The sequence below is a fragment of the Denticeps clupeoides genome, chromosome 1 (genome assembly GCF_900700375.1).
Source record: "Denticeps clupeoides chromosome 1, fDenClu1.1, whole genome shotgun sequence".
NCBI lineage: Eukaryota > Metazoa > Chordata > Actinopteri > Clupeiformes > Denticipitidae > Denticeps > Denticeps clupeoides.
The window spans coordinates 31,029,843-31,051,102 of record NC_041707.1 but is presented as its reverse complement, the minus strand read 5'-3'; the positions used below and the strand labels follow the sequence as shown (position 1 = coordinate 31,051,102).

The 21,260-nt window shown below is 40.1% G+C and overlaps 2 protein-coding genes across 8 annotated transcripts in view; both read right to left on the bottom strand.

Moving 5' to 3' along the window:
• The window catches only part of fancm (FA complementation group M), a 29,560-nt gene extending 25,921 nt beyond the window's left edge, over nucleotides 1-3,639 (bottom strand). For all 6 annotated transcript variants that reach the window (XR_003749294.1, XR_003749296.1, XM_028974794.1 and 3 more), the window contains exons 1-4: nucleotides 2,773-3,639; nucleotides 2,508-2,680; nucleotides 2,336-2,413; nucleotides 867-1,025 (exon numbers count right to left, since the gene is read on the bottom strand). Coding sequence is in view for 4 of the 6 variants with exons in the window: in XM_028974794.1 (XP_028830627.1) it covers nucleotides 867-1,025; nucleotides 2,336-2,413; nucleotides 2,508-2,680; nucleotides 2,773-3,361 (999 nt within the window). In the remaining 2 variants the exon portion in view is untranslated. The remainder of the gene's footprint in view (nucleotides 1-866; nucleotides 1,026-2,335; nucleotides 2,414-2,507; nucleotides 2,681-2,772) is intronic.
• A 978-nt stretch (nucleotides 3,640-4,617) lies between these two features.
• Nucleotides 4,618-20,919, bottom strand: togaram1 (TOG array regulator of axonemal microtubules 1). Of its 2 annotated transcripts, XM_028998646.1 has the most exons (22): nucleotides 19,751-20,919; nucleotides 17,721-17,784; nucleotides 16,627-16,803; nucleotides 16,399-16,530; nucleotides 15,397-15,641; nucleotides 14,925-15,148; nucleotides 14,560-14,651; nucleotides 14,297-14,455; nucleotides 14,150-14,212; nucleotides 13,687-13,850; nucleotides 13,118-13,256; nucleotides 12,773-13,003; nucleotides 12,395-12,518; nucleotides 12,205-12,310; nucleotides 11,738-11,973; nucleotides 11,306-11,464; nucleotides 10,786-10,912; nucleotides 10,506-10,615; nucleotides 8,993-9,176; nucleotides 8,651-8,870; nucleotides 7,519-7,605; nucleotides 4,618-7,253 (listed from the first exon to the last, which is right to left on the bottom strand). In XM_028998646.1, exons 1-22 carry the CDS (start codon nucleotides 20,780-20,782, stop codon nucleotides 6,994-6,996), a joined length of 4,335 nt encoding a protein of 1,444 aa, XP_028854479.1. In that variant the 5' UTR covers nucleotides 20,783-20,919; the 3' UTR covers nucleotides 4,618-6,993. The 2 variants fall into 2 exon arrangements, with proteins under 2 accessions (XP_028854479.1, XP_028854470.1); XM_028998637.1 differs by having other exon boundaries at nucleotides 16,399-16,803.
• Between the last annotated feature and the right edge of the window lie 341 nt (nucleotides 20,920-21,260).

The window sequence follows — 21,260 nt, the reverse complement described above, 5'->3', positions numbered from 1 at the left end:
TCAATCTGCCCTTATTAAGTCAAAACTTTCCTCTAGTTAAGCTACAAGACAACCTCAACATACAAGTCTGTTTTTAGCCAGGAGATATATATGTGTGTGTGTGTGTGTGTGTGTGTGTGTGTGTGTGTGTGTGTGTGAAATACTGCATATATTTGTATTTATTCATTGCAAAATTTTATGAATTTTAAGCAGACTAAAGGTTAAAAGCATTTATCTGTGGCATGAAAATATATAAATTAGATTTCTGGGGTGAAACCTAATTTATATATTTTCTGTGGTATTTTCAAACTGTTGATCTAATAATAATTATATTATACAGGGTTCCATCTAAATTAGCTCAAATAATATGAGTAATTAAAATCAAACATCAACAATAAGATAGATGTATGATTTGAGCATTGTTTTGATGAAGAATTAAGCTTTATTCAGCATTGATGGAGCAATGATCCTTAAAATAATAATAAATAATGCATGAGATCTGGGCCACAGGTCTGCAAAATCATTTGCATGATTTGCAATGGCACAAAGTCATCTAGTCTGAAACATCAAACCTAATCTCATGATTTTATCATATTACTATTATACATTTTGTACATATAACAAGTATAACATCAAAACATGTTATAGTTGTCTGGGTTTGAAAGGTTATCATTAAATGCTCTTTAGTCCCCTCAATAACTTAAAAACTTTTAAAAACCACGTTAAAAAAAAAAAAAAAGAAAAAGAAAAACGTATCTGTAACCGTAACAAATTTAGGCACAAGATGGCAGCCTACTCATATATACGCAATCTCAACATGCATCCTGAAGCACTGAGCTGCTGTCTTATATTTTCAAACATCGAACATAAAGAAATGCTGGTCCAACCTGTATGTAGCGGTTCTGATATTGAGACAGTGTCTCCCCCAGGGGTACAACCACTTTTTCAAGGCTGCGCTGGTGGGAGTGGGCTTGGATATCGGGGCTCTCCTCAGACCGGAGCTCAATGTGTGAGATCAGGAGATTGGAGATGACCTGCTGTACAGACTGTGCACAAAAATACAGATACTATAAACATTTAAATGGGTTAAGCATTCTGAAAGTGAAGTGACTGTCATTGTGAAACACTGCAGCACAGCACATGGTGACAACAAAATGTATCCTCTGCTTTTAACCATCACCCTTGGTGAGCAGTGGGCGCCTCGGGAGTGTGTGGGGATGGTGCTTTGCTCAGTGGAACCTTGGCGGTTCAGGATTCAAACCGGCAACCTTCTGATTACGTGTCCGTTTCCTTACAACAACAACAACAATATAGCCAAAATCTTATATATCCCAAAATCACATACAGTATGTCTCAATGGGCTTTGACAAGCCCTACAGTTGACACCCCCACACTTGACCCTTCTGCACACAAGGAAAAAATTCACACAAAAAAAAACTCTAGGAGAGAGAAAAAAGAAAGGAAGAAACCTTGGGAAGGAGTTATACAGAGAGGGACCCCCTTCCAGGGTAGAGTGAGCCAAATGATGTCAGTGCAGGGTTTGTGATGATTTGTCCAATAAGAAAGAAAGAAAAGAAAAAAAAATAAGTCCTACAGTTGGAGAAGTCCAGAGTGTAGTCCAGTGTCATGGTCTACATTACATGTCCATTATAATGTTACCTGCTAGGCCACCACTGGCCAGTTATTATAGTTGCACTGTAAATATTACAAAAATATGAAGGCCCAAAGTTCTAAAACATCATCAAATCTATAAACAAATATATGCAACATGCCATACTGTGCAGATAATGTTATTGTTGTTCCTTATATTTAAATAGTGCATATTAATGAATGCTCAGATGAAATATCCAGATTTAGATTCTTTGGTAAGGAAGTGCTTTATAACCAAATTAACAAGTCACTGTCAAATTATATCTAGTCAAATTCCATCTAAGCTTACATATAAAGCTTATATTAGTGTTTAAATTTTGCCAAGTTGTATCACGAGTGCTGGGCACATGGAACCAACATATTGTCAACTGTAAATACAAATTATGCCAATAAAAGGAGGTGGTACAAAAAAAATCATGGACCACTATGAATCAGGAGCGGACGCACCAAATGTCGACATAAGAATCAACACGCCCAGTTAATGGGTGTAAAACAAAGTTCACACACTTATTATTTGACACCAGAGGACAACCTAAATACTTACTTTAGTAAATACTTATGTATATGCCATATACGTATATATATGTATGTATGTATGTATGTATGTATGTATGTGTGTGTGTGTGTGTGTGTGTGAGTGTATCAGAAATGTACAGATCTGTGCAGTATTGATGGACCTGGCCATTTAGACCCAAACTGTTCATACCTTCATGTCCCCCCCAGGTGTGGCACTGAGAGCTAGGACACGGAACTGTTGAGCCTGGTTACTCAGCTCCCTAATGACCTTGAGGAAAGAAAGAACAAGACAATGTCTCCTTATAACTGGATTCCCAGTGAATAAGAAGAACTGGTATACATTCTATGTGAGTCCTATATACCTGGCAGTATGCATGGTTTCCTGACGCCTTGTGTGCTTCGTCGATCACCACACACTTGACCTGAGGGGCAGGACAAGTGTTTCGTGACAGATCATTTACCATCACCTGTGGCGTCAGAAAGAAAATGCGCTTCGATTTCCACAGATCCTGTCTGCGTTGTGCTGCCGTGCTACCTAGAAATAAATGGACGAATAAAAACAAGTGAGGTAGGAATACAACTTTAGCTCCAATGAAATGTTCTTTAAATGTTCCCAACGCATCTCACCAGTGAGTTCAACCATGTGCTCTTGTGGGATCCCCATCACTTTGTAGCATGCTTCAATCTGTTGGGCTACAAGGGGTTTGGTGGGAGCCATGAAGACTATCTTCCCCGACGGGTACCAGCGGTAGAAGTTGTACATCACCACCGAGGCAATGAAGGTCTTTCCCAGGCCAGTTGGCAGGCAAACCAACGTATTCCGGAGCAGCGCCGCTTCGGAGATCTTGAGTTGGTATTCTCTGACCGGGTAGTTTGTGGGGTAGATCCATACTTTACCCGACGAGATGTCAAAGCCAGGCAGGTCTTGTGTTGTGACAACACTTTCTAAAGACTTTTCTGCCTCATATACAGCGACCAACATCAAATCATCATCCTCCTTCTCCTCCTCCCTCGCAGCCGCACCGAGGTCGCATCTTTGACCGATTTCACACCATAATGACTGTCGCGGCGGAACAGGGCCGTCGTTCTGGCGCTTGTCTTCGTCCGTATCCCCCTTATGCCGTCGTGGAACGCGTTTGACATTTTTGGGGGGAACCTTTTGCGGCAGACTGGCTCCCCATGTTTGAAACAGCGTCCTTTGATTCGCGCCACTCATTTCAGCCTCCGAACCGCGCGTCGCTGAGGTGAGACCTTGCTGTAAAAGCACGGCTGTGGCGCTGTGTCATATCTAACTTATTACAGTTCCCATGAGTGCTTAGCGTAGTCCAGCGCTCTCGAACACAGGCTTTTATATGAAAGCATCGAAAAAGACCATCAGAAACACCCTAACCAACCCATCAAATTAATTTAAAGAATCGCTAAATGACAATCAAACGAAGCAAATATCAACTAATTCCTCTGAAGGTTTCGTTCAATTGTAGTTACCGCCTTCTTCTGTTTATTCCGGTTTACGTAAAAACTACTTCCGGATCATAAGTAAGCTCTGCACGTCAAAATGCAAGTCACTTTCTCATTCATTTCACCTTTGATCTGAAATGTACACCCTTCGTTTATATCTCCTTTTAGAACTCGCTAAAGCTTTATATAATCGATTATTTACACGATATAAACAGTGCATTATTAGAGGTAGTGCAATTATGTGTGTCTTATTTTGACATAAATAATATTAACCCTGTAAATGCAGAACATGAGTCTAACGTATGTTACTTTGGTTTTTCTTTTTTAACATCTTTACAAATATTTTTTTATTATTATTATTTAGAACCTACCCAGGATTCTCTGTTTCTTGCAGACACTGTGATGTCTCCTCCCCAAATTCTTTTTTAGTTCATATTTTTGTGTCTTTTAAAGTATTTTTAAATCTTATATAGGTGTATGTAAATGTGTAAATTTAGTATATCTGTATAGATTTGATTACTTCCCCCTGCCATTATCATATTTTGACCTGTCTGAAGTGCTTTGTGTTGTTTTGTATATTGCACCATAGTCCAAGAAATGGCTGAGATGACAATAAAACTCTACTACAACTATTACTAAATACACAGTCTGTGTGGAACCTTTGTTAAAACTTTTGTTGTTTTTGGACAAGTTTGCAGGCAAGAGTATACATATTGTGAGATATTATTGTAGTTAAATGCTGTAAAGAACAACCAACTGTGACACTGTATATCTTACATAGCTGAACTCAAAACAGGGGGAGCAAGAGGATGAGCAAATAAGTAGTACTGATGTGGATCTCTAAGATGCCAGTATGAGAGCATTTGCACATAGATGTACGGGATAGTTTCCTTACCAAATGCAGACATTAAACCCTGGTGTCTTCACAAAATAGTACATGCCATAAAATCCTTCTAAACCATAGTGCAAGGTTTAATGTAAGTGTCATGACAAACCAACCAAAGAACAAACAAGTTAGAGAAATAGAACAATTTATTCATAGATTATTTTTCCACGGCTTGACAAAATTCCATACAATTAATATCTAAGTCTAAAAAGGACTGGCACTAATCTGAAAGAGAATTATAGACCAGGGCTTATAGTTAATTTTTGTAAATCTTTTGTTTGGATATATTTTGTTTCATGAAAGACCCAGCAAAAATACAATTTTACATCCAAAGCTGATTTAGGCATTTGTGTACATTAAAATATTTATACTTAACAAAAATACAAATATCTTTTAATAATCCTGTTCACTCGTAATATATTTATTCATGCAAAACAAAAACACAATTCTCACTCAATATACATTTTAACCAGTTAATCATTGTGTAATTGAATAATGTAACATTAAAATATTCACAACACAAATTATATACTGCAATATATCTTAAGATAATACTGTGCTATTACACATCAAAATTACACAGTTCAAAAGTATTTCTGTAGTAACCTCTTCCAACATAATAGGAAATAAAACATAAAAAAAACAAAAGACCCTAACCCCTATTTCTTTGTGCATTTTTCAATTGCGTAATCTTAAAACTACAAGAGAACATATACACACAATTCTACCAGTATTCTTGACTAAATGTATCATGATAACATTACCATGTCAAAGTGCAAAAGGATCAAGGTTATGACTTACCTTCAGCGAACATATTGACTATTATTGAACATCTCACTATTTAAGGGCCAAGAATATCTTTACAGTATAAAGTGATTCAATTTTAAACTGTTGACTAAGATAAAAGTGCAGGCACTGTAAGAAATGTGAGAACATCTCTATATTCAAGTAAGTGTTATATTTTTGGTTTTTGTTCTAGATTTATGTACAGACCAGTTGTCATCTCTTCTCTGCAAGTTGAACAAAAACCATATTTAAGTGATCTAAAACTGGAATTCAACTCAGCAATAGAAGTGATCAAAGGTCTGCTACAAATAGCCAGGTTCAGGCTTAGAACTTCAGTATTATTTTTGTTTTCATTACATTTGAGCAGAGACATTCAACTCTATGGGGCAGTTTCAAAGACAGACTAAACCTAATTAAAAACCTGATAACTATTTATAACAGCTGTTTCTTTGCTGCTGGGCAGCCTGTACCATGTATGAAATATTTTTTTTTAATTAGAATTTTACTAATGCACTGTAGCAAAATGTACAATGTGTAAGACCTTTTGTATATTAAATAAAAAGAATGTAAAGAAATAACGATCAGTGAAATCTATGTCTTATGTTGTCGAGGTATTTAGTGGAGCCATAAGTGGTGACCCACTCAAGAGAGTTACTTCTAGTGAGTTACTGTAGAATCCAATCTAACCTCAGGCCCTCCAAACCAATGAGATTCCAATGTTCTGGTAAAAATGTGTTACATCCTTGTAACAAGTCCCAGTAGTTTGGGGGTTTTGTTCAGTTTTGGTTAATTGATAAATAAAAAAAAAAAAAAAAAAAAAAAAACAGGAACAAGATTTTTATTTGCATTTTCTTGTTTTCAACTATAGTAAATGCCAGCTTTAGGGCTAGTATGAAGCTGCCAGGTGGCAAAATCTTTTAATGGTCCCCTGACATGAAAATTTCACTTTGTGAGATTTTTGTAACATTAAATAATCTCTCTAAATAATGCCCTAGCCTGTCTATGGTCCTGCATTGCCTAGAAATGGTAGTAGGTGTAAAGAGTGCTTTGACCATTCTGCCTCTCTGTTTAGCTTAGACGACCGGATCTGGATTTTGGCCCCTTATGTCGTCACAAGAGGAATTTTTTTCGGGAAAATCTCTGACATGACCTGTGTCCGAACATTGTGGTTGGTGAATGGTGTTGATGACAAAATTTCCACAAACCCCCCTATCTTATTATTAGGGACCACTATATTAAAGTGAAAAAAATACATTTCATGTCAGGGACCTTTAATAAAACAAATTAGTAATTTTTTACTGATATCAACCAGTAATAATTTGCCTGTCCAAATAGTCACATGAAAAAAAATCCTTTTCATGTACCTCTGCCAGCTCACAAAAACTGTGACGCATGTACACCATTATATTAAAAAAACATGGTGTTTTTGTACTAGTACAGCTTGAGTGCAATGTTTTGCCATTTTTCACAAAAATCGGCTACATATAATAATTTTTCCTGTGTTCAAATGTTTGCAGCCTGATATGACATTGAGTACATAATTTCATCATGTTTTCCCATATTTTCTTCAGAGTTAAGATCTGTAAATGTGTAAAATCTGTAAATCTACCTCCTCTTGTTCCAAGAGTAAAAGATCAAATGTCATTTCCAGGTTTCAAATTTGGCAGTACAAACAGGTTTCAGGTATGTGTCACCAGTAGGCTTGAATATTTCGGATTTCAGACCACTGAGGAATTCTTGACTAGCTCGTTCAGGCTCTTCTGGATACTGATGGACTGGGAAACAGAGCAGTCCGTCAAAGCTGGTCCCATGTGAGTGTCAAGGACTTCACACAGGTGGGCAATAGCTCCTCTCATGTTGCCACCTTGCCCTTGGTTGGTTCCACTGCCAGGGGATGTGCCCAAAAGATGCCAAAGCAGTGGTAGGACCTTCTGCTCTACCACCTGAGGTCTAAGTGGATACAGATTGTTCACAAGATCTGGAATAGACACATATCAATAAAAATACCACTATTAGAGAGAGCGTAAATGCCACGGTATGCTACAGATCAGCCTGATTATGTTTAATTACTCTTGCAAAATGTGAAAATCTGTTGATTAAATTATGATGTACTGGGCAGATATTACTGACAACTATAAAGTCACAAGCACGATCAACTGAGGACAGACTCAATATCTTGCTTGTACAGCTCATTACAAGGGGACAAAATAGAGGTTCTTGTAATTTATGATAAACTACAATACCTGAAACTTTGTTGATGAGGTCAACTTTTGCTTTTCCTCGAAGAAACTGAGCTTTAGAGCAGAACGGTTGAAGTAGAATGGCATTATCTGAAGAGAATACATTAGTATAAATGAACCTTTTACTGAGATTTAGCAGATTTCTTTAAGCCACTTAGAAGATGTGTCATAAGACATAAACAGAACAGAAATCCAAATGACTATTATATTCCTCTTTGTTGCAATCAGCCTTTCAGAATCAGAGGTTAAGGTTGTAATATCCATAATTTTGTAGTATATTTAGTGCTTTCATGGCAAACAACTACTAACAGTTAAATCAGTTTTTCAATTCTCCAAAATACAACCATATAAAGACCACTAGCCAGGTCAGCCTCTAACTTTATTTCATGGATCCAGTTTGCTCTTAGTTAGAATAAGAGTCAAAAGTTGGACACACCTACTCTGTGTTATGAAGGGTAAGATGGAGGCAATTTTTAAAAATCCAATGAAACATATTTAGCATTTTTGATGAATCATGATTTTTTTTCACAACTTTCATCATTGTTCACAACTGCCATTATAAAAGTTGCATCATTAACATGAGTTAATAATAAGAAAGCATTTAGTATAAGCCTCCACATTGGCTTTCTTAACGTGGTCTGGAGAAGCCAAGAGCGTGAATGCTGCTATCACAGCAAAAGCTTTTTCAAGTGTCTTATTTCATAGTCCTATGCCTTAAGTTTTGTTCTATAATGTATAAAATGAGACCCATAATTGAATTTTTTGACTGGCAGAGTAAATTAGATAAAACAATTAAAGCAATTTCCCAATGTGTTTTGAACGACTGGAAATATTTGACTAACGGGTTAAAGGGTAAATAAAGGGTTGACAGTTACATGTGACTCCAAGGTATAATAGCCAAGTGGTTAATGCATTGGAGGTTAAAAAAAAAAAAAGCATTGCAATGCATCTCCATGCATTAACTGGATGCTTAACTGATGCTTACCAAGAGTGAGTTAAAAATGTTTAAATATGTATATTCGATATGCATACCTTTAATTCAATTCTTAAAAGATTTAAGAATACATAATGTACGGAACTAAATTAAGAACTAAGGTGACCTCCCATTTAGAAATTCAAAATCATAGAATCTCACCCAGGTTTTGTATGAGCCCATTAATGGCATCTAGGGCAGCACTGTAGATGGCATTGTTTTTAGAGTTGAGGTGAGTGTCCACAATGGCAGGGAATAGATTGCACACCACCTGAGTCATATGTTCCTTCAACAGATGGGTGATCTTTGGCAAGGCTTCAAGGGCACACAAATTGACTTTGGTGTTTGATTCGAGGAGCCGAGCCTTGAATGCATCAAAAACCTGTCAAAAAAGGAGCAATCTCAATAAATCCTGTGACTATGTTAGAAACAAGTGGTGATTCAAAGGGACATTTCATCGGTCCAGTAAAAGCCCTCAAGTAAAAGAAGGCTTTGTGTAGTTACCGTTAAAATGTTGCCTATGACTAGGTTTGGTGTACACTCGCAGTCAGCCACCAACTGGTCAATGCCTCGGATTCTCTGGCGAAAGTCCTTAGACTCCAGTTGTCCAGTGATTTGCTTGATGTATTCTGTTTTATCAGCAATACTTGGGACCTGGGACTTTACACTGAACTGCCCAGCATCTTTGCTAAAAGATCATAGATAGGGCAAAAACATATAAGTGAAGACACCTCAGAACACCAAGAAGACCAATAGATAAAACCAGACACAAATACTGGTTAACACAACGTTTGCTGCTTCTGTTTTGATCAGATGAATTCCCTCTCTGCCTGGAAAATGAACTTTTCCCCAAAAAAACCTTTTCAACTGCATTTCAGCTCTGCCACAAAAGGACTTGGTGAGATCTTTATAGCAATCCTCTAGTTAACACAATAGTGTTGACAAGTGTTGATCATTCTGTCATACTGATTGAGTTAGAATAGCAGACTGGATGCTTTACATTTACATTTAAGGCATTTGGCAGACACCCTTATCCAGAGCAACTTACAACATGCTTCCATGTTACAATCAATGAAGTGATCAATTCTTTAAAAAGAGAGTGATGCTTGAAATCATTGTTCTTCCTCTGTTAACCATGGTAAGCTGCGAAACCACGCGCAGTTATCAATGCTTTGCAAAAACAGCTTCACAGGCAATGATATTGCTGCTACTAAGATTGCACAAGCGCCAGGACCGTCTCCTAAAGATGATTCAGCTGTGGGATCGGGGTGCCACCAGTGCAGAGCTAGCACGTACAGTCAAGCCACTTCTCTCACAAGAAAAACAACAAGGACAGACTGGTATTCTGCAAAAAGTGAAGTGAAAGTGAAGTACAAGTGAAAGTACATGGATTGGACTGCTGAGGACTGGGGTAAAGTCATTTCCTCTTATGGAGCCTCTTATGTTTGGAGCATCTAAAAAAATGATTGTCCGGAGAAGACAGGACTACAATCATCACTACAATCAGTCCTGTCTCACTTAAGAACACAGTCCTGAATAAAGAATGTTACCAAAACATCCTCCGACCATCCAAGAATATTTTGGTGAAGAACAATGCCTTTGAACGTGCCTTCGGCCACGACTGTACTTAACGACTTGCTATACAGGAATGAAGATCAGTTCTGTACTGATGTATTTCACTCTACACATAAATGACCATTTTAACAGTGAACTCATCTATGTAGTGTGCTGCATAAATATGTACTGATGCATACCAACATTTACATGCCAGTTTTATTTTTTTGAGGCCCCTTTTTGATCTTGTGGCCAAATGTGACACAAATGTGACTAGACAGACCTTAAGTCTTTTCTAAAAAAAAGGGCTACATTGAGTTTGTATAAAAAAATAAAACAGTCCTTAATAAGTAATTATCATTTACAACCTCAGAACATATAAATGACAAAAAGGACTTTGTAAAGTTTTGTAATGAGGTATAATTTACTCTTATTTAGCTTTAATGTGTGTTTGAATTTGTACCTGCTGGACATGGGCTCTCTCGTTAGTGATGAGGCCCGAACTAATCCACTGCCAGGAAGAGAACGCCGCCCCCGAGCTGAGGTGGTATCCTGGGGTATCTCTCCTAGGCCCTACAAATGAAAATGAAAACATGAGAACATTTCCTGCTACCACTGAAATGGAATCTTGAAAACTACAAAACTAAACAGCACAGTTTTAATAAGCTGAAGGTTATTCCTATGCAATAGTGGTCGAACTCAGAGCTCCATCCATCTCACCCTGTACTGACTAGGTACTGTACCTTTGTTTTAAGAATGAAGACAGTGTCCTTCATAATGGCCTGCTCTTTATCTGAGATGTACTTCTGCAATATCTTTTCGAAATCCTGGTGTGCCGACAAGAACAGCAGGATACGGCGACCAAAGTACCTGTAATACAGGAGAATCATGTTCATATTAAAATAACCAGAGAAATTCAGGAAAAGGCATGTTCAACAGAAATACTACATTTGGTTGTGTAAAACAAATGAATAGGAGGTTTGGTATGAACAAAGCAGGATGACTCCAGATTTTGAGAACTTAAAGGTATGGGGGAGTATTTAAATTAAATGCATTCCTCTAAAGGAAACCATTAAAACACACAAGTAATGTGTTGACTGGGGCACGTATAAGGCAGACAACTGGAGAAATCTGATGAAAATCAAAGAATTCACTCACTTTAATGCCAATGGTCACTTTCAGACTGTTTCACATAACACACCAGTAAGCATTCACAGAGGGGCTCAACATCTGGCTCATCATTTTGACATTGGCAGTATTTACCTGGCCTCCTGGGAAGAGTCCTGTGCCAGCTTGGTGACAGCTGGAATAAGTCGCTCTGTCAGGTCTTTAGCACCAGAGAGAACGCGGTCAGCACCAATCTTCTCCACCAAAGTAGTCAGGTGCTGAGCTGTGCATCTCCTCACCACTGGGTTCAGATGACTATGTACGAGAAAACTTCAGCTCACACATGAAAATGCATTGTTCTTGGTTTCACAGACAGTGTGACTGTACTATAGACAACTGCTATACAATATATTGCATATCACTGAATAAGCAACAGATGATAGTATTGGATCAGTATCAGTCTTCTATATGTGTTTGTTTGGATTAGACTTCTAAAATAAAATTTCTGTCTGTAAGGGATTTACAATGGATTTTATCATTAGTGTTATCCCACTTGGTCCCAAAAATATATAAATGACAAATAGAGACCTGATTCCTCCAGCAAGCAGGGCGTTAATGACACGGATGGAAGTGCAGTGCTGGACCATGCTGTCCAGAGCATTGTCCACTGCCTGACGGATGAACACGTTAGTCTCGCCCGACTTGTGCAATAATGTTTTGGACACCTCCACTAGCTCCTGGTCAATTCCCTTCCTCAACTGGGCAAAGAGATGACCCAGGGTCATCACAGCAAAGCGTGCCACACATGAACGCAGGTTCTTCACCTGTAGGTGCAAAAAAAACAAAAAACAACCACTGCAGGTGTAATTGACCCTTTCCGTGACTGCAATATTCTGCAGCATTTCAGACAGAACTTCTTATACTCAGTTTTATTGTCATTATTAACCACCCCCCAAAGAGTTCTCCCAGTGTTCGCTTTGCTTCTAGAAGCTTCAGATCCGTGAATCTTTTTGTGTGGTTCAAAGACTAGTGTGACATTAAGAAAAAGGAGGAACCTCTTGAATGATGACAAGGCAAACATCATGCAGTCGGCTGGTAAGGACATCAGAGTGATACTGTGCCAGGCTACGCAAGTGGGTCATGCCTTTAATCTTGTCTTCCCTTCAGAAGAAAAGAAAATGGTCAATAATCGCACTGCATATAACCATACATGTTTAATATGAAAATGCAAGTTTAGTTGAGTACCAGTTATCCGAGTTAAGCAGTGCAAAGCTCTGAGACAGAGCCAGTTCTGGCTTGGATATGGGCTTCAGCTCAGGCTGTTCCTGGGGATCCTTCTTCTGACTATGGATATCTGAGTTCAGTTCATCTTAGAAGAAAGAAGGAATTTAAAGAATTTCGTCTTTTGGCTTTCATGGTAATAAGGACACTAAACTTTGATGGAGTTAAAATATTGCTGGAGTGCAAAACTCATTTCTATGCTCTGTTTAGCATACTGTATCAGAATTGTTACTGTACTGATTATAATATTGTTCTAATGCTTTAGTATAAAAAAATTACTTAAAAGGAAGACTACATTTGTAGGATAAGGATAGTGATACTGGATGGAAGACCACCCCTTACCTAAGCTGTTCTGTGCTCGGTTGAGGCTAGATGCCCTTCTCAGACGAGGCACTTTGCTTTTGGAGTGCAGAGGTCCTGCTGGTGGGAGGGTCGGAGGACTAGGCTTGTGTGAGGGGCTGAAAGATTTGACTGGACTCTGGGGTCCAGCGGGGCTATCTGGACAGACATGAGAGTCTTCAGTGGGAGCATCATTCATTGCTGAGATAACTTTACTGCCATTTAGATGAAGATCTGAAAAAGTAAAGGAAACATTCAACTAAAATGGTGATACTAACTTTCAGGATGTGATAAATTAAGAAAATGCTATGATTAACTGAAAAGCAGTGAAAAATATTCACTTCTGACCTTTCAGGCTTCTGGACTCTTCCATGTTAGCCTCAGGCAGCATATTCCCTATCTGCTTTCGAATTCTATATCTGTCCTTCGGCACCACTTGCTCATCCTGCTGGTTCGAGCGTAACTGACGTATCTTATAATTTTCATCCTGATCAAAGACACAATAGGACATGTTCAGAAAAAATAATGGAAAATAAGCAAATAAATCTAACTAAATAAGTATTGACTAAGAGCTCCTTCTGTAAGACTGAAGCTGGTCATGGCCTTTGGTTAAAATAACAAAATCTCTGAACCCATCACATTAATTGTATGGTTTTGAACTGCAGCTTGTAGAAGGTCCAATATACCAGTAGGTGCAACTGATTCGCTAGAAAGGAGATCTGTGCTGGACAGAAGTGATCTTACCAAATTTAATGACATTCACAACAACTCCAAATTAGGGGCAGGAACAGCACAGGTCTGAGATCATTATCATAGAAGAAAACAAACTTTTTATGCTGTCTTTATTGTCACCAAGGTACCAAAAAATACCTTCTCGCACAGCCCTAATGTAAGGACTTTGAAATTATATCACGCACCTGTACTGTGTTGTGGATGTGATCTAAGTCTAGATGGTTCCCTATCAAAGCATGTCCATACAACCCTTCTGGAGGATCACAGGCCGACCAGCCAATAGGTTCTTCCTGCTGCACTGACACAGGAACATCTGGCTTAATGGACCCAACGCTGGAGCCAAACACTCCTGGAGACAGAATCAGAACTTAGAGTCAGAAAACCAGTTCAATGGACTAAATCCAACTGGGGGCTTGGAATGTGACCTGCAACAATAAGCCCATATTCACAATAAATTAACTCAATTCATAATAGTAATAGGAACACAGTGTAAAATTGAAATAAAAAGAACACAATGTGTCACTGAAAGAAAAGAATTAAAGGGAAGCAACATCTCATGTTCCCTGTTTTTTTTAACAGCAACATGTTTTTGTCTAGGTCAAAGAGTCAAGAGAGCACAAGGGCACACACATTAAGAGAAAAACTAACCTCTGCCAACCACACCAGAAATGTCACCACCAGATGAGAAGCTGCCACCAATAACCACTGATCCTGGAAGACAACAGGATAGCTTGTGTGGTTGGGTTTCTCTGATTATTTTGTAAATACTTTGTGAAAATGTGTTCATGTGCTGACCTCTGGAGGCCCGTAGAAGTCTGGTTTGCTCCCGTCCACCAGGCCTTGCAGGAGGGGAATTGGTCTTCCTTGGTCTATCTTCCTTGGTGTCTAGAGACCCATTATGACAGGCCGCTCTCTGTCCAATTGTACTCTCTTCAGGATAAGATTTTGGCGCAGCTGCAACATAATTCAAATGTATACAATCCACCAAATAAAGAGATGTCTGCGTTACATGATTACTGTAACACAGACATCTCTGTTACTGTTAATTCCTACTATACCTGGCAGAGGGATGAGATCCAAGGTAGCAGCAGTTGGCTGTTTTGTAGATGCCCTTCGTGAGGGTCGAGGTTTGACTGCAGAGTTTCCTGGGCTGGAGACACATGTCATTCACCATTAGTCATATTTACAGTTAGAGGTACAATTAAGCTAGGCAATCTTTATTCAACAATACAGAATACAAAATGGTTTGTGATGCTATGGAGAATTTTGAATTGATGCTTATTCAGCTCATCCAAAATAGAAAAAAAAGCACCTAAAAAACACCTTTACAAAATATGGAATTTTCAATTATGTTTTAACATTTTTCCATGAATCACAGGTTTTCAAGCTTCTGTTATAAATTCACACCAATCGTTAGGCGTACCTGGTCCTGCAGCCATTGATTGTAGGGGTAGGTGGAGAGCACACACCCGAGAGCCCACTCTCGCTCAGAGGACTTGTGAGAGATGGGGAGGTTTGGGACGGGGAGTCCAGGGCAGGTTCAAGCCTCACAGCTGAGTCGGGGCTGTCGGGGTCTGATCCACTTAAGCTCACTTTTGCTCGCTTCTTTGCGGCGCTATAGCGCAGGGATCGTAGTGAATTCAGCATCTTTTAAAGACAGATGCAGAAATTCTAATAAAATGCTATTGATTTAAACAGACTAAACTTTCAGTAAAAGCCAGGTCCAACTTCCACCGTCATATGAAGCATTGTCTGGGCAGATTTGTATTCAAAATATATTACATTTTATAATATATTTTATGGACAAACATTTTCCCCAATTAAAAATTATGACATTCCTTAAAGACCATAAACATTTCACTAAATCACAGAGATTTGGCTCGAGTGATGCTCACCTCCTCGCGATCTAGGGACTCTTCTTCCTGTTCCTGACGACTGGGATCAGACAGCTCTAGGCAGAGGTTCCTCTCAGGCGTCTGAAAGATCTGGTCGCGTCTGCTGGACCTCTGGCTGCTGTGAGCCTGACTGTGTTCTAGCGAGGTAGACACTGCAAACACAGGCTTTACTGCTGCCACAGGCATGGGGGGAGGTACAGGTGTCACCAGCTTGGTGAAACTGTGTGCCTTGGAGGAGATATCATCTGTAGAGTGCAAAGGCATAGTCACACACAAAATGATCCATCAACGTTCCAAAACACTGCTAATTGAAAACGTATATATTAGGCTCATAAACACAAAAAGCACACCATAGCTGTATTAAAGGTCCCTGCCATGAAAATAGTTTTTTGCTTTCATATAGGTCTTAGTGGTCCCCTAATTCTGTATCTGAAGTCTTGTTTCCAATTTGTGGGACATTTTGGTGTCTGTAGCTTTAAATGCAAATGAGGATGAGAGAAGCAGGACAAAGAGGAGAGTGGCCAATAGAAATTAGTGAGGATTCACGGAAATTATGTCATCAACACCATTCACCAACCACAATTGGTGTGACTGAACTAAAAAAAATAATTTACACTCATTTTTACATCAGATCAAGGGCAACTGAAATGCTTTGCACATTTGGAAGCCATAACGATCAGTGGAGAAAAAGCATGACAAAGGGGAGTTAAACTTTCCTCTTTTGATGACATAAAGGGACAAATTCCAGATCTGACCATCTGAGCTGCCACTCTCTGAACGGCAAAGCAAAAGCGCACTCTTTATACATATCGCCATTTCTGGCCACTGCAAGATCATAGACAGGCTAGGGGAACTCGTAATAATGTAAAAATCTCGTAAATATCATAGTGTATAATATGACTAATTGGTGTTCCCTATCCTTATTTTCAAGAAACTCCTAATTACTCCATAACTCCAAATAATTTCATAATAATAACAAATGTTCGGAGTAAGGATACTTGCCAGCATTGTTTCTCCAGGGGCTGGGGTCTCTTCGATGAGGGCTGTTCTCTCTCTTGTTGGGCCAAGTATTGGACATTGAGAGGCTGGAGTCAGTGCGTTGTCGGCGGGACAGAGTAGGGGTCCGCACCAAACCTGACACAGAGGTCAGGGGATAGGAAGGCAAAAGGAAGCTGCTTGGAGGAGTAGAATTGGAAGGCAGGGAGAAGGTCCGTTCCACACTGGGGTTACCTGAGGGCAGATGGCCAGGTTTGGGCAAACCTTGGGAAGTACTGCGGCCCTCAACTTGCTCTAATCCATTGGGATTGGTGAATTTGAAAATGTCTGGGTCAGAATCCAGGCTGCTACTCCGGAGGACCCTCCCCAGGCGTTGCCTTCGACCTGGGCCCTGAGATGGATCCCCTGAAACTAAAGGTAGAAAAACAATCCCAAATACATTTCAATTATTTATTGTGACCACAACAGTATTGAAAAACTAATTAGACTTATATGCTTATATGTTTGACTAAGGGGTACTTTTGAGGTGCTATATTTGAAAGTGTCCCACCATATTGTTAGAAACATGGAAATGCATGCATTTCGTAAATGAACAAAAGATCAGGGAGACCAAATCAAATATGAAGTGGTAATTCCTGAAGTACTTGATCCTGCATTTTCCACACAGATTTACAGATTTGTGAGTATGTTACTGTGATGTTGCCATTACATTTAGAGTGATGATAACCAACTCACACCTAGTCATAGACCGGAATAAACTGTGATGGAAGGACATAAAAACAAGGAGCAAGAGGTCACAGATAATGAGCCATTGATTAGTTCATTTTAAATCGATTGAGGATCACTATATGGTGCAAATTGCACTACAAATGTACAGTACTTTTATTTAATTTAAACTCTCATTTCAGAGTGAACCAAATAATTTTTTAGGCCTTACAACTAATTCCCAGCTTGTGCAACACAGCAAGAAGCCATCGGTAACAGCAGCCAGTATTTATTCAACATGGAAACACAGACCCCAGGCATTTACTACAGCTATGCTGAAAAAGGAGACAAGCCCAGTCTTGCCCAAGCATTCAACTTGTGCTTTCTAACAAAAGAGGAAAATTCTGAGTTGCAGAGGTTTTGGTAATGACAGTCACTGTCACATGCCTACAGAAAACATTCAGAAAGGGAATTGTTTTTTAAATTTCAAACGAATACAGTGCAGAGAAGGTTTTAATGCTGAATTGAGCTTTGAATTAATATAAAAAGACAGAGCAATATTGAGAGAGAGAGAGGGAGAGAGAGGGGAAGGGGGGAAGTAGAGGGAGAGAAGTGCCACTTACTAAAAATGGAGTCATATTTTCCCTGACCACGGGAGGAAGAAATCTGCAAGTCCTCACAGCTGACCTGTAAAGAATATCAAATCCAAATTTACCACCACAATCATTCAGGATGTTGCCATATACTGAGGAGAGTTAGGGTGTTAGGCACATTGTCATTTGAGTAACAGTGCATTAATTCTTTTATATGTACATTACTGTACATTGTGTTCAAATTGTTTTCAACTGTTGGCCAAGCTTGACAGGGTAAAGTGAGCGCCATTAAAACGGTGGAGACCCTGTCATTTATTATAGAGTATGCTGCCCAGCTTTGTTTGTGTAGCCTAGAGTTTCAATCTTGTTATGCACTGAAACACATGAAACAGGAGCAGCCTTGGTGTCATGCTCATTTAGAACTGCTGAATACATGCTTACAAACTCCATAAGCCCTGATCACCAAAAGCCTGCTGAAATATTTAAGATGAGGTCCAGGTCACAAAGACCAAATCACACAGCAGCAACAATGAGGCACGCTTGGCCTATTTAAACCCTAGCAGAGACATCAGAGAAGAGCTGTTTTCACACCCCCACACGCTTCATTAAGGCGTTTCTGGTGAAACAGCATCCTCACACCCCACTCATGCCTGATTAACACCCAGCCAAACTCACGCGGCTGTCAGAAATCAGAACACTGAGTCCATAATTAACCCAGTTCTGCAGTCCTTCCAGGCACGAGACAGGAAATAAGAGCTGGAATGACATGATGTCAAAGTTTTCCTCAGACAGTGTCCTTCTTCGCTGAAAACGAAAGACTGAAGCACTGTTGCCAAGTGATGTAGAAAGCTGTCAACATATAATCTTTGTGCACCAGACAGAATCTGAAGAGGCTAAATCTTAAACTCTGAATAACAATGAGATCAGAGCTTAAATATCACGTAATGTAATTTCACTATGATTCAAAGGTGAAAAATGTGAAGGGACATTTGTGTAATTTTGTAAATATATAATGGCATGTGTGTGTTACTTTAGTAAATGGCATTTATTCCACAGGATGCATTATGGAGGTAGCCAATGTAAACAGATACCCCAGGCTTCCACATTTGCTGCAGTGTGGTTGGTGGTGGTGGGGGTGTGTGAAACCGGAGCTCATGTCTGTCTGCTCCATCTGCCCCCTTTCCACTGACAGGCGGCTCTCCCAAGACAGCCAATCTGGGCAACGCGCCGCTGATGACAATGCAATAATTCTCATATTCCTCTTCAGTACTTCAAATCAGACAGAATATTTGGCAGTGTAGCACAACAAGCATGATGAGTGCATGTTGCCCAGTACACTAGGAGCATTAGGGTAAAAAAAAAAAAAAATCACGTAAAAACATTTCCAAAATGTATGCCCTTTCATTAGTCACTGTGCTGAAATGGGCAAAAGGGCTGGCATCTCAGTCCTATAAATTCGTACAATAATACCAGTTGGCTGCTGAGCTGTCTCTCAGCATAACTGGAGCATAATTAAGACTGCTGGTGAGAGGTTCCCAACAACCTTGTTGCAGGACCTTCTTTAATTGCAAGAGAGGTTAAACATTTAAGGAGGTCACCTCCTTCAAACCGTGTGCAATCAGAGAATGCTGTGAGAGGTGCTGTGAGACAATCAACAGAACACACACACAACTGACTCTCTACTGTGGTCTCTAGTTCAAGAGTGAGCGCCTTCAGGGATTCAAAAAAAAAAAAAAAAAAAGACAGAAACATTTACATTCGCATGACATCTTAGTTGCCCTTGCAAATATCATTGCATTTGTCTCTAGTGACAACCGGTATTAATACCACACACAGCCACTGCGACAGAAAACACTGAGACCATCAAACATGACAGCATGAAAGTGAATTATTTAGCACGTTATCCACTCACGGTTCTGCTGTTATGACAAAATGGCTGTTGTAGTTCTGTGTTGTTGCCAAACTGCTTTGAGTAGAATTACAATTAAGATCTCTAAATCTACCAATCTATAAATTTGTTAAGGGGAGAGGATTTTAAGAAACATCGAAGCCCTACCTACCTGATCAGTAGATTTTCCATCTGATGGGCTGGAAGGCTGAGGGTTTAATGTGCATGGAAGGCATTCTCTCTCCCAGGGGAGCTTGTTTTTGCCTTTGCCTGCACTCACTATTCTTTTCCCCAGTGGCAAATCATCAGTGAGGGACCCAAGGCTTGGATACCCGTACAGATGATCCCTGTCAGGCTCTGTCCTCTGGCTCTGGGCACTGCCAGACCTCCCGCCATTCAGCACCCATTCCAGGTCTGCTCCTGAGCCCAGCTGGCTTGAACGCCTTGTCCCCGACTTTGGGATAACTAGGGCATACTCCACCAGGCCCTCAGCGGTGAGTCGGGGGAGCTTGTGCCTGGCTCTCCTGGCCTGTATGGCTGCCATTAGCCCATCCACATCACCAGTCAGCTCCACTTTGTTGATGGCCTTCATAAGTGGATGCTTCTTTCCTGAGTCAAGGCTGGAGTCCATGAGGGCAAATAGTTCCAGGGCAGCATGGCGGACCTTCCTCTTGCTGTCAGCTAAGTATGGCGCAACCTCCAAGCACAAATTTGGAATGTTGAAGTCTTTCCTGGAGTGGGTGAGGATGGCTGTAGTGATGATGTTGATGACATCCTCTCTCACCCGAGAGTTTTTGTGCTTAAGTTGTCCTATCACAAGGTCCAAAACTTTCTGAGCGCCCACCATTGTAGTGAGCTGCCGGAACACATTCATGTACTCACACCTGGTGAGAACACGGGCGTCGCCCAGGGTTTTGAGGGTTGTGTAAACTATCGGTTTATAGTATTTGTCCACATTGTAGTCTAGCTTGTGAATGAGGAGGTTTATCACCTGTAAAGTGCCATGCAAGACTTTGAAGTTGCTGTCGTCCAGAAGCCTGCGTAAAAAGTTGATGAACTCCGAAATACTGTCAGATGGAATCTGTTTGAAGTCCAAGTCGAAAATTATGCTTTTAAGCTCCTCCACTCCATTTGTCCGGTTCTGATAATTCTGGTTGTCCTGGAGCTGATCGTGTAACTCCTGGGGGATCAGTCCATAAATCATTATGGATCCTGGTGAACGTGGAGACAGACTTCAGGAGGTAAAGAGGCAAAGAACGTTGCAGCGCGACCGAGGGATTGTCATCTGGGTTACGCACGACAGGCTGACTCCGGTCGCCGAAGACGAATTAAGGCATCTGCGGTTAGTTGTGTAAAAAAAAAAAAAAAAAAAAAAAAAAAAAAACACACGTAACGTGTCCTACATCGCCCGGTACATCTGTAGGTTGCGACGCCAAATGCGCTCTCGCATCCCACTGACAGCTGCACAGGAGGTCCGAGACAGCTGGGGGTGTAGCAGTTTGTCACATCTTGTCACACGTCACCATGAAAACCCACACGGCGTGACATATGCACCGAAAGCGGACAGGTTGGCCGGATGAAAAATAAAAAAGATGCGCCAAGGGCTACAAACACGCTTGTTGGCGCGCAGCCGAACGCCGGGCTAACTAAGCGACATTACAGTGGCAACTGGTTAATTATCT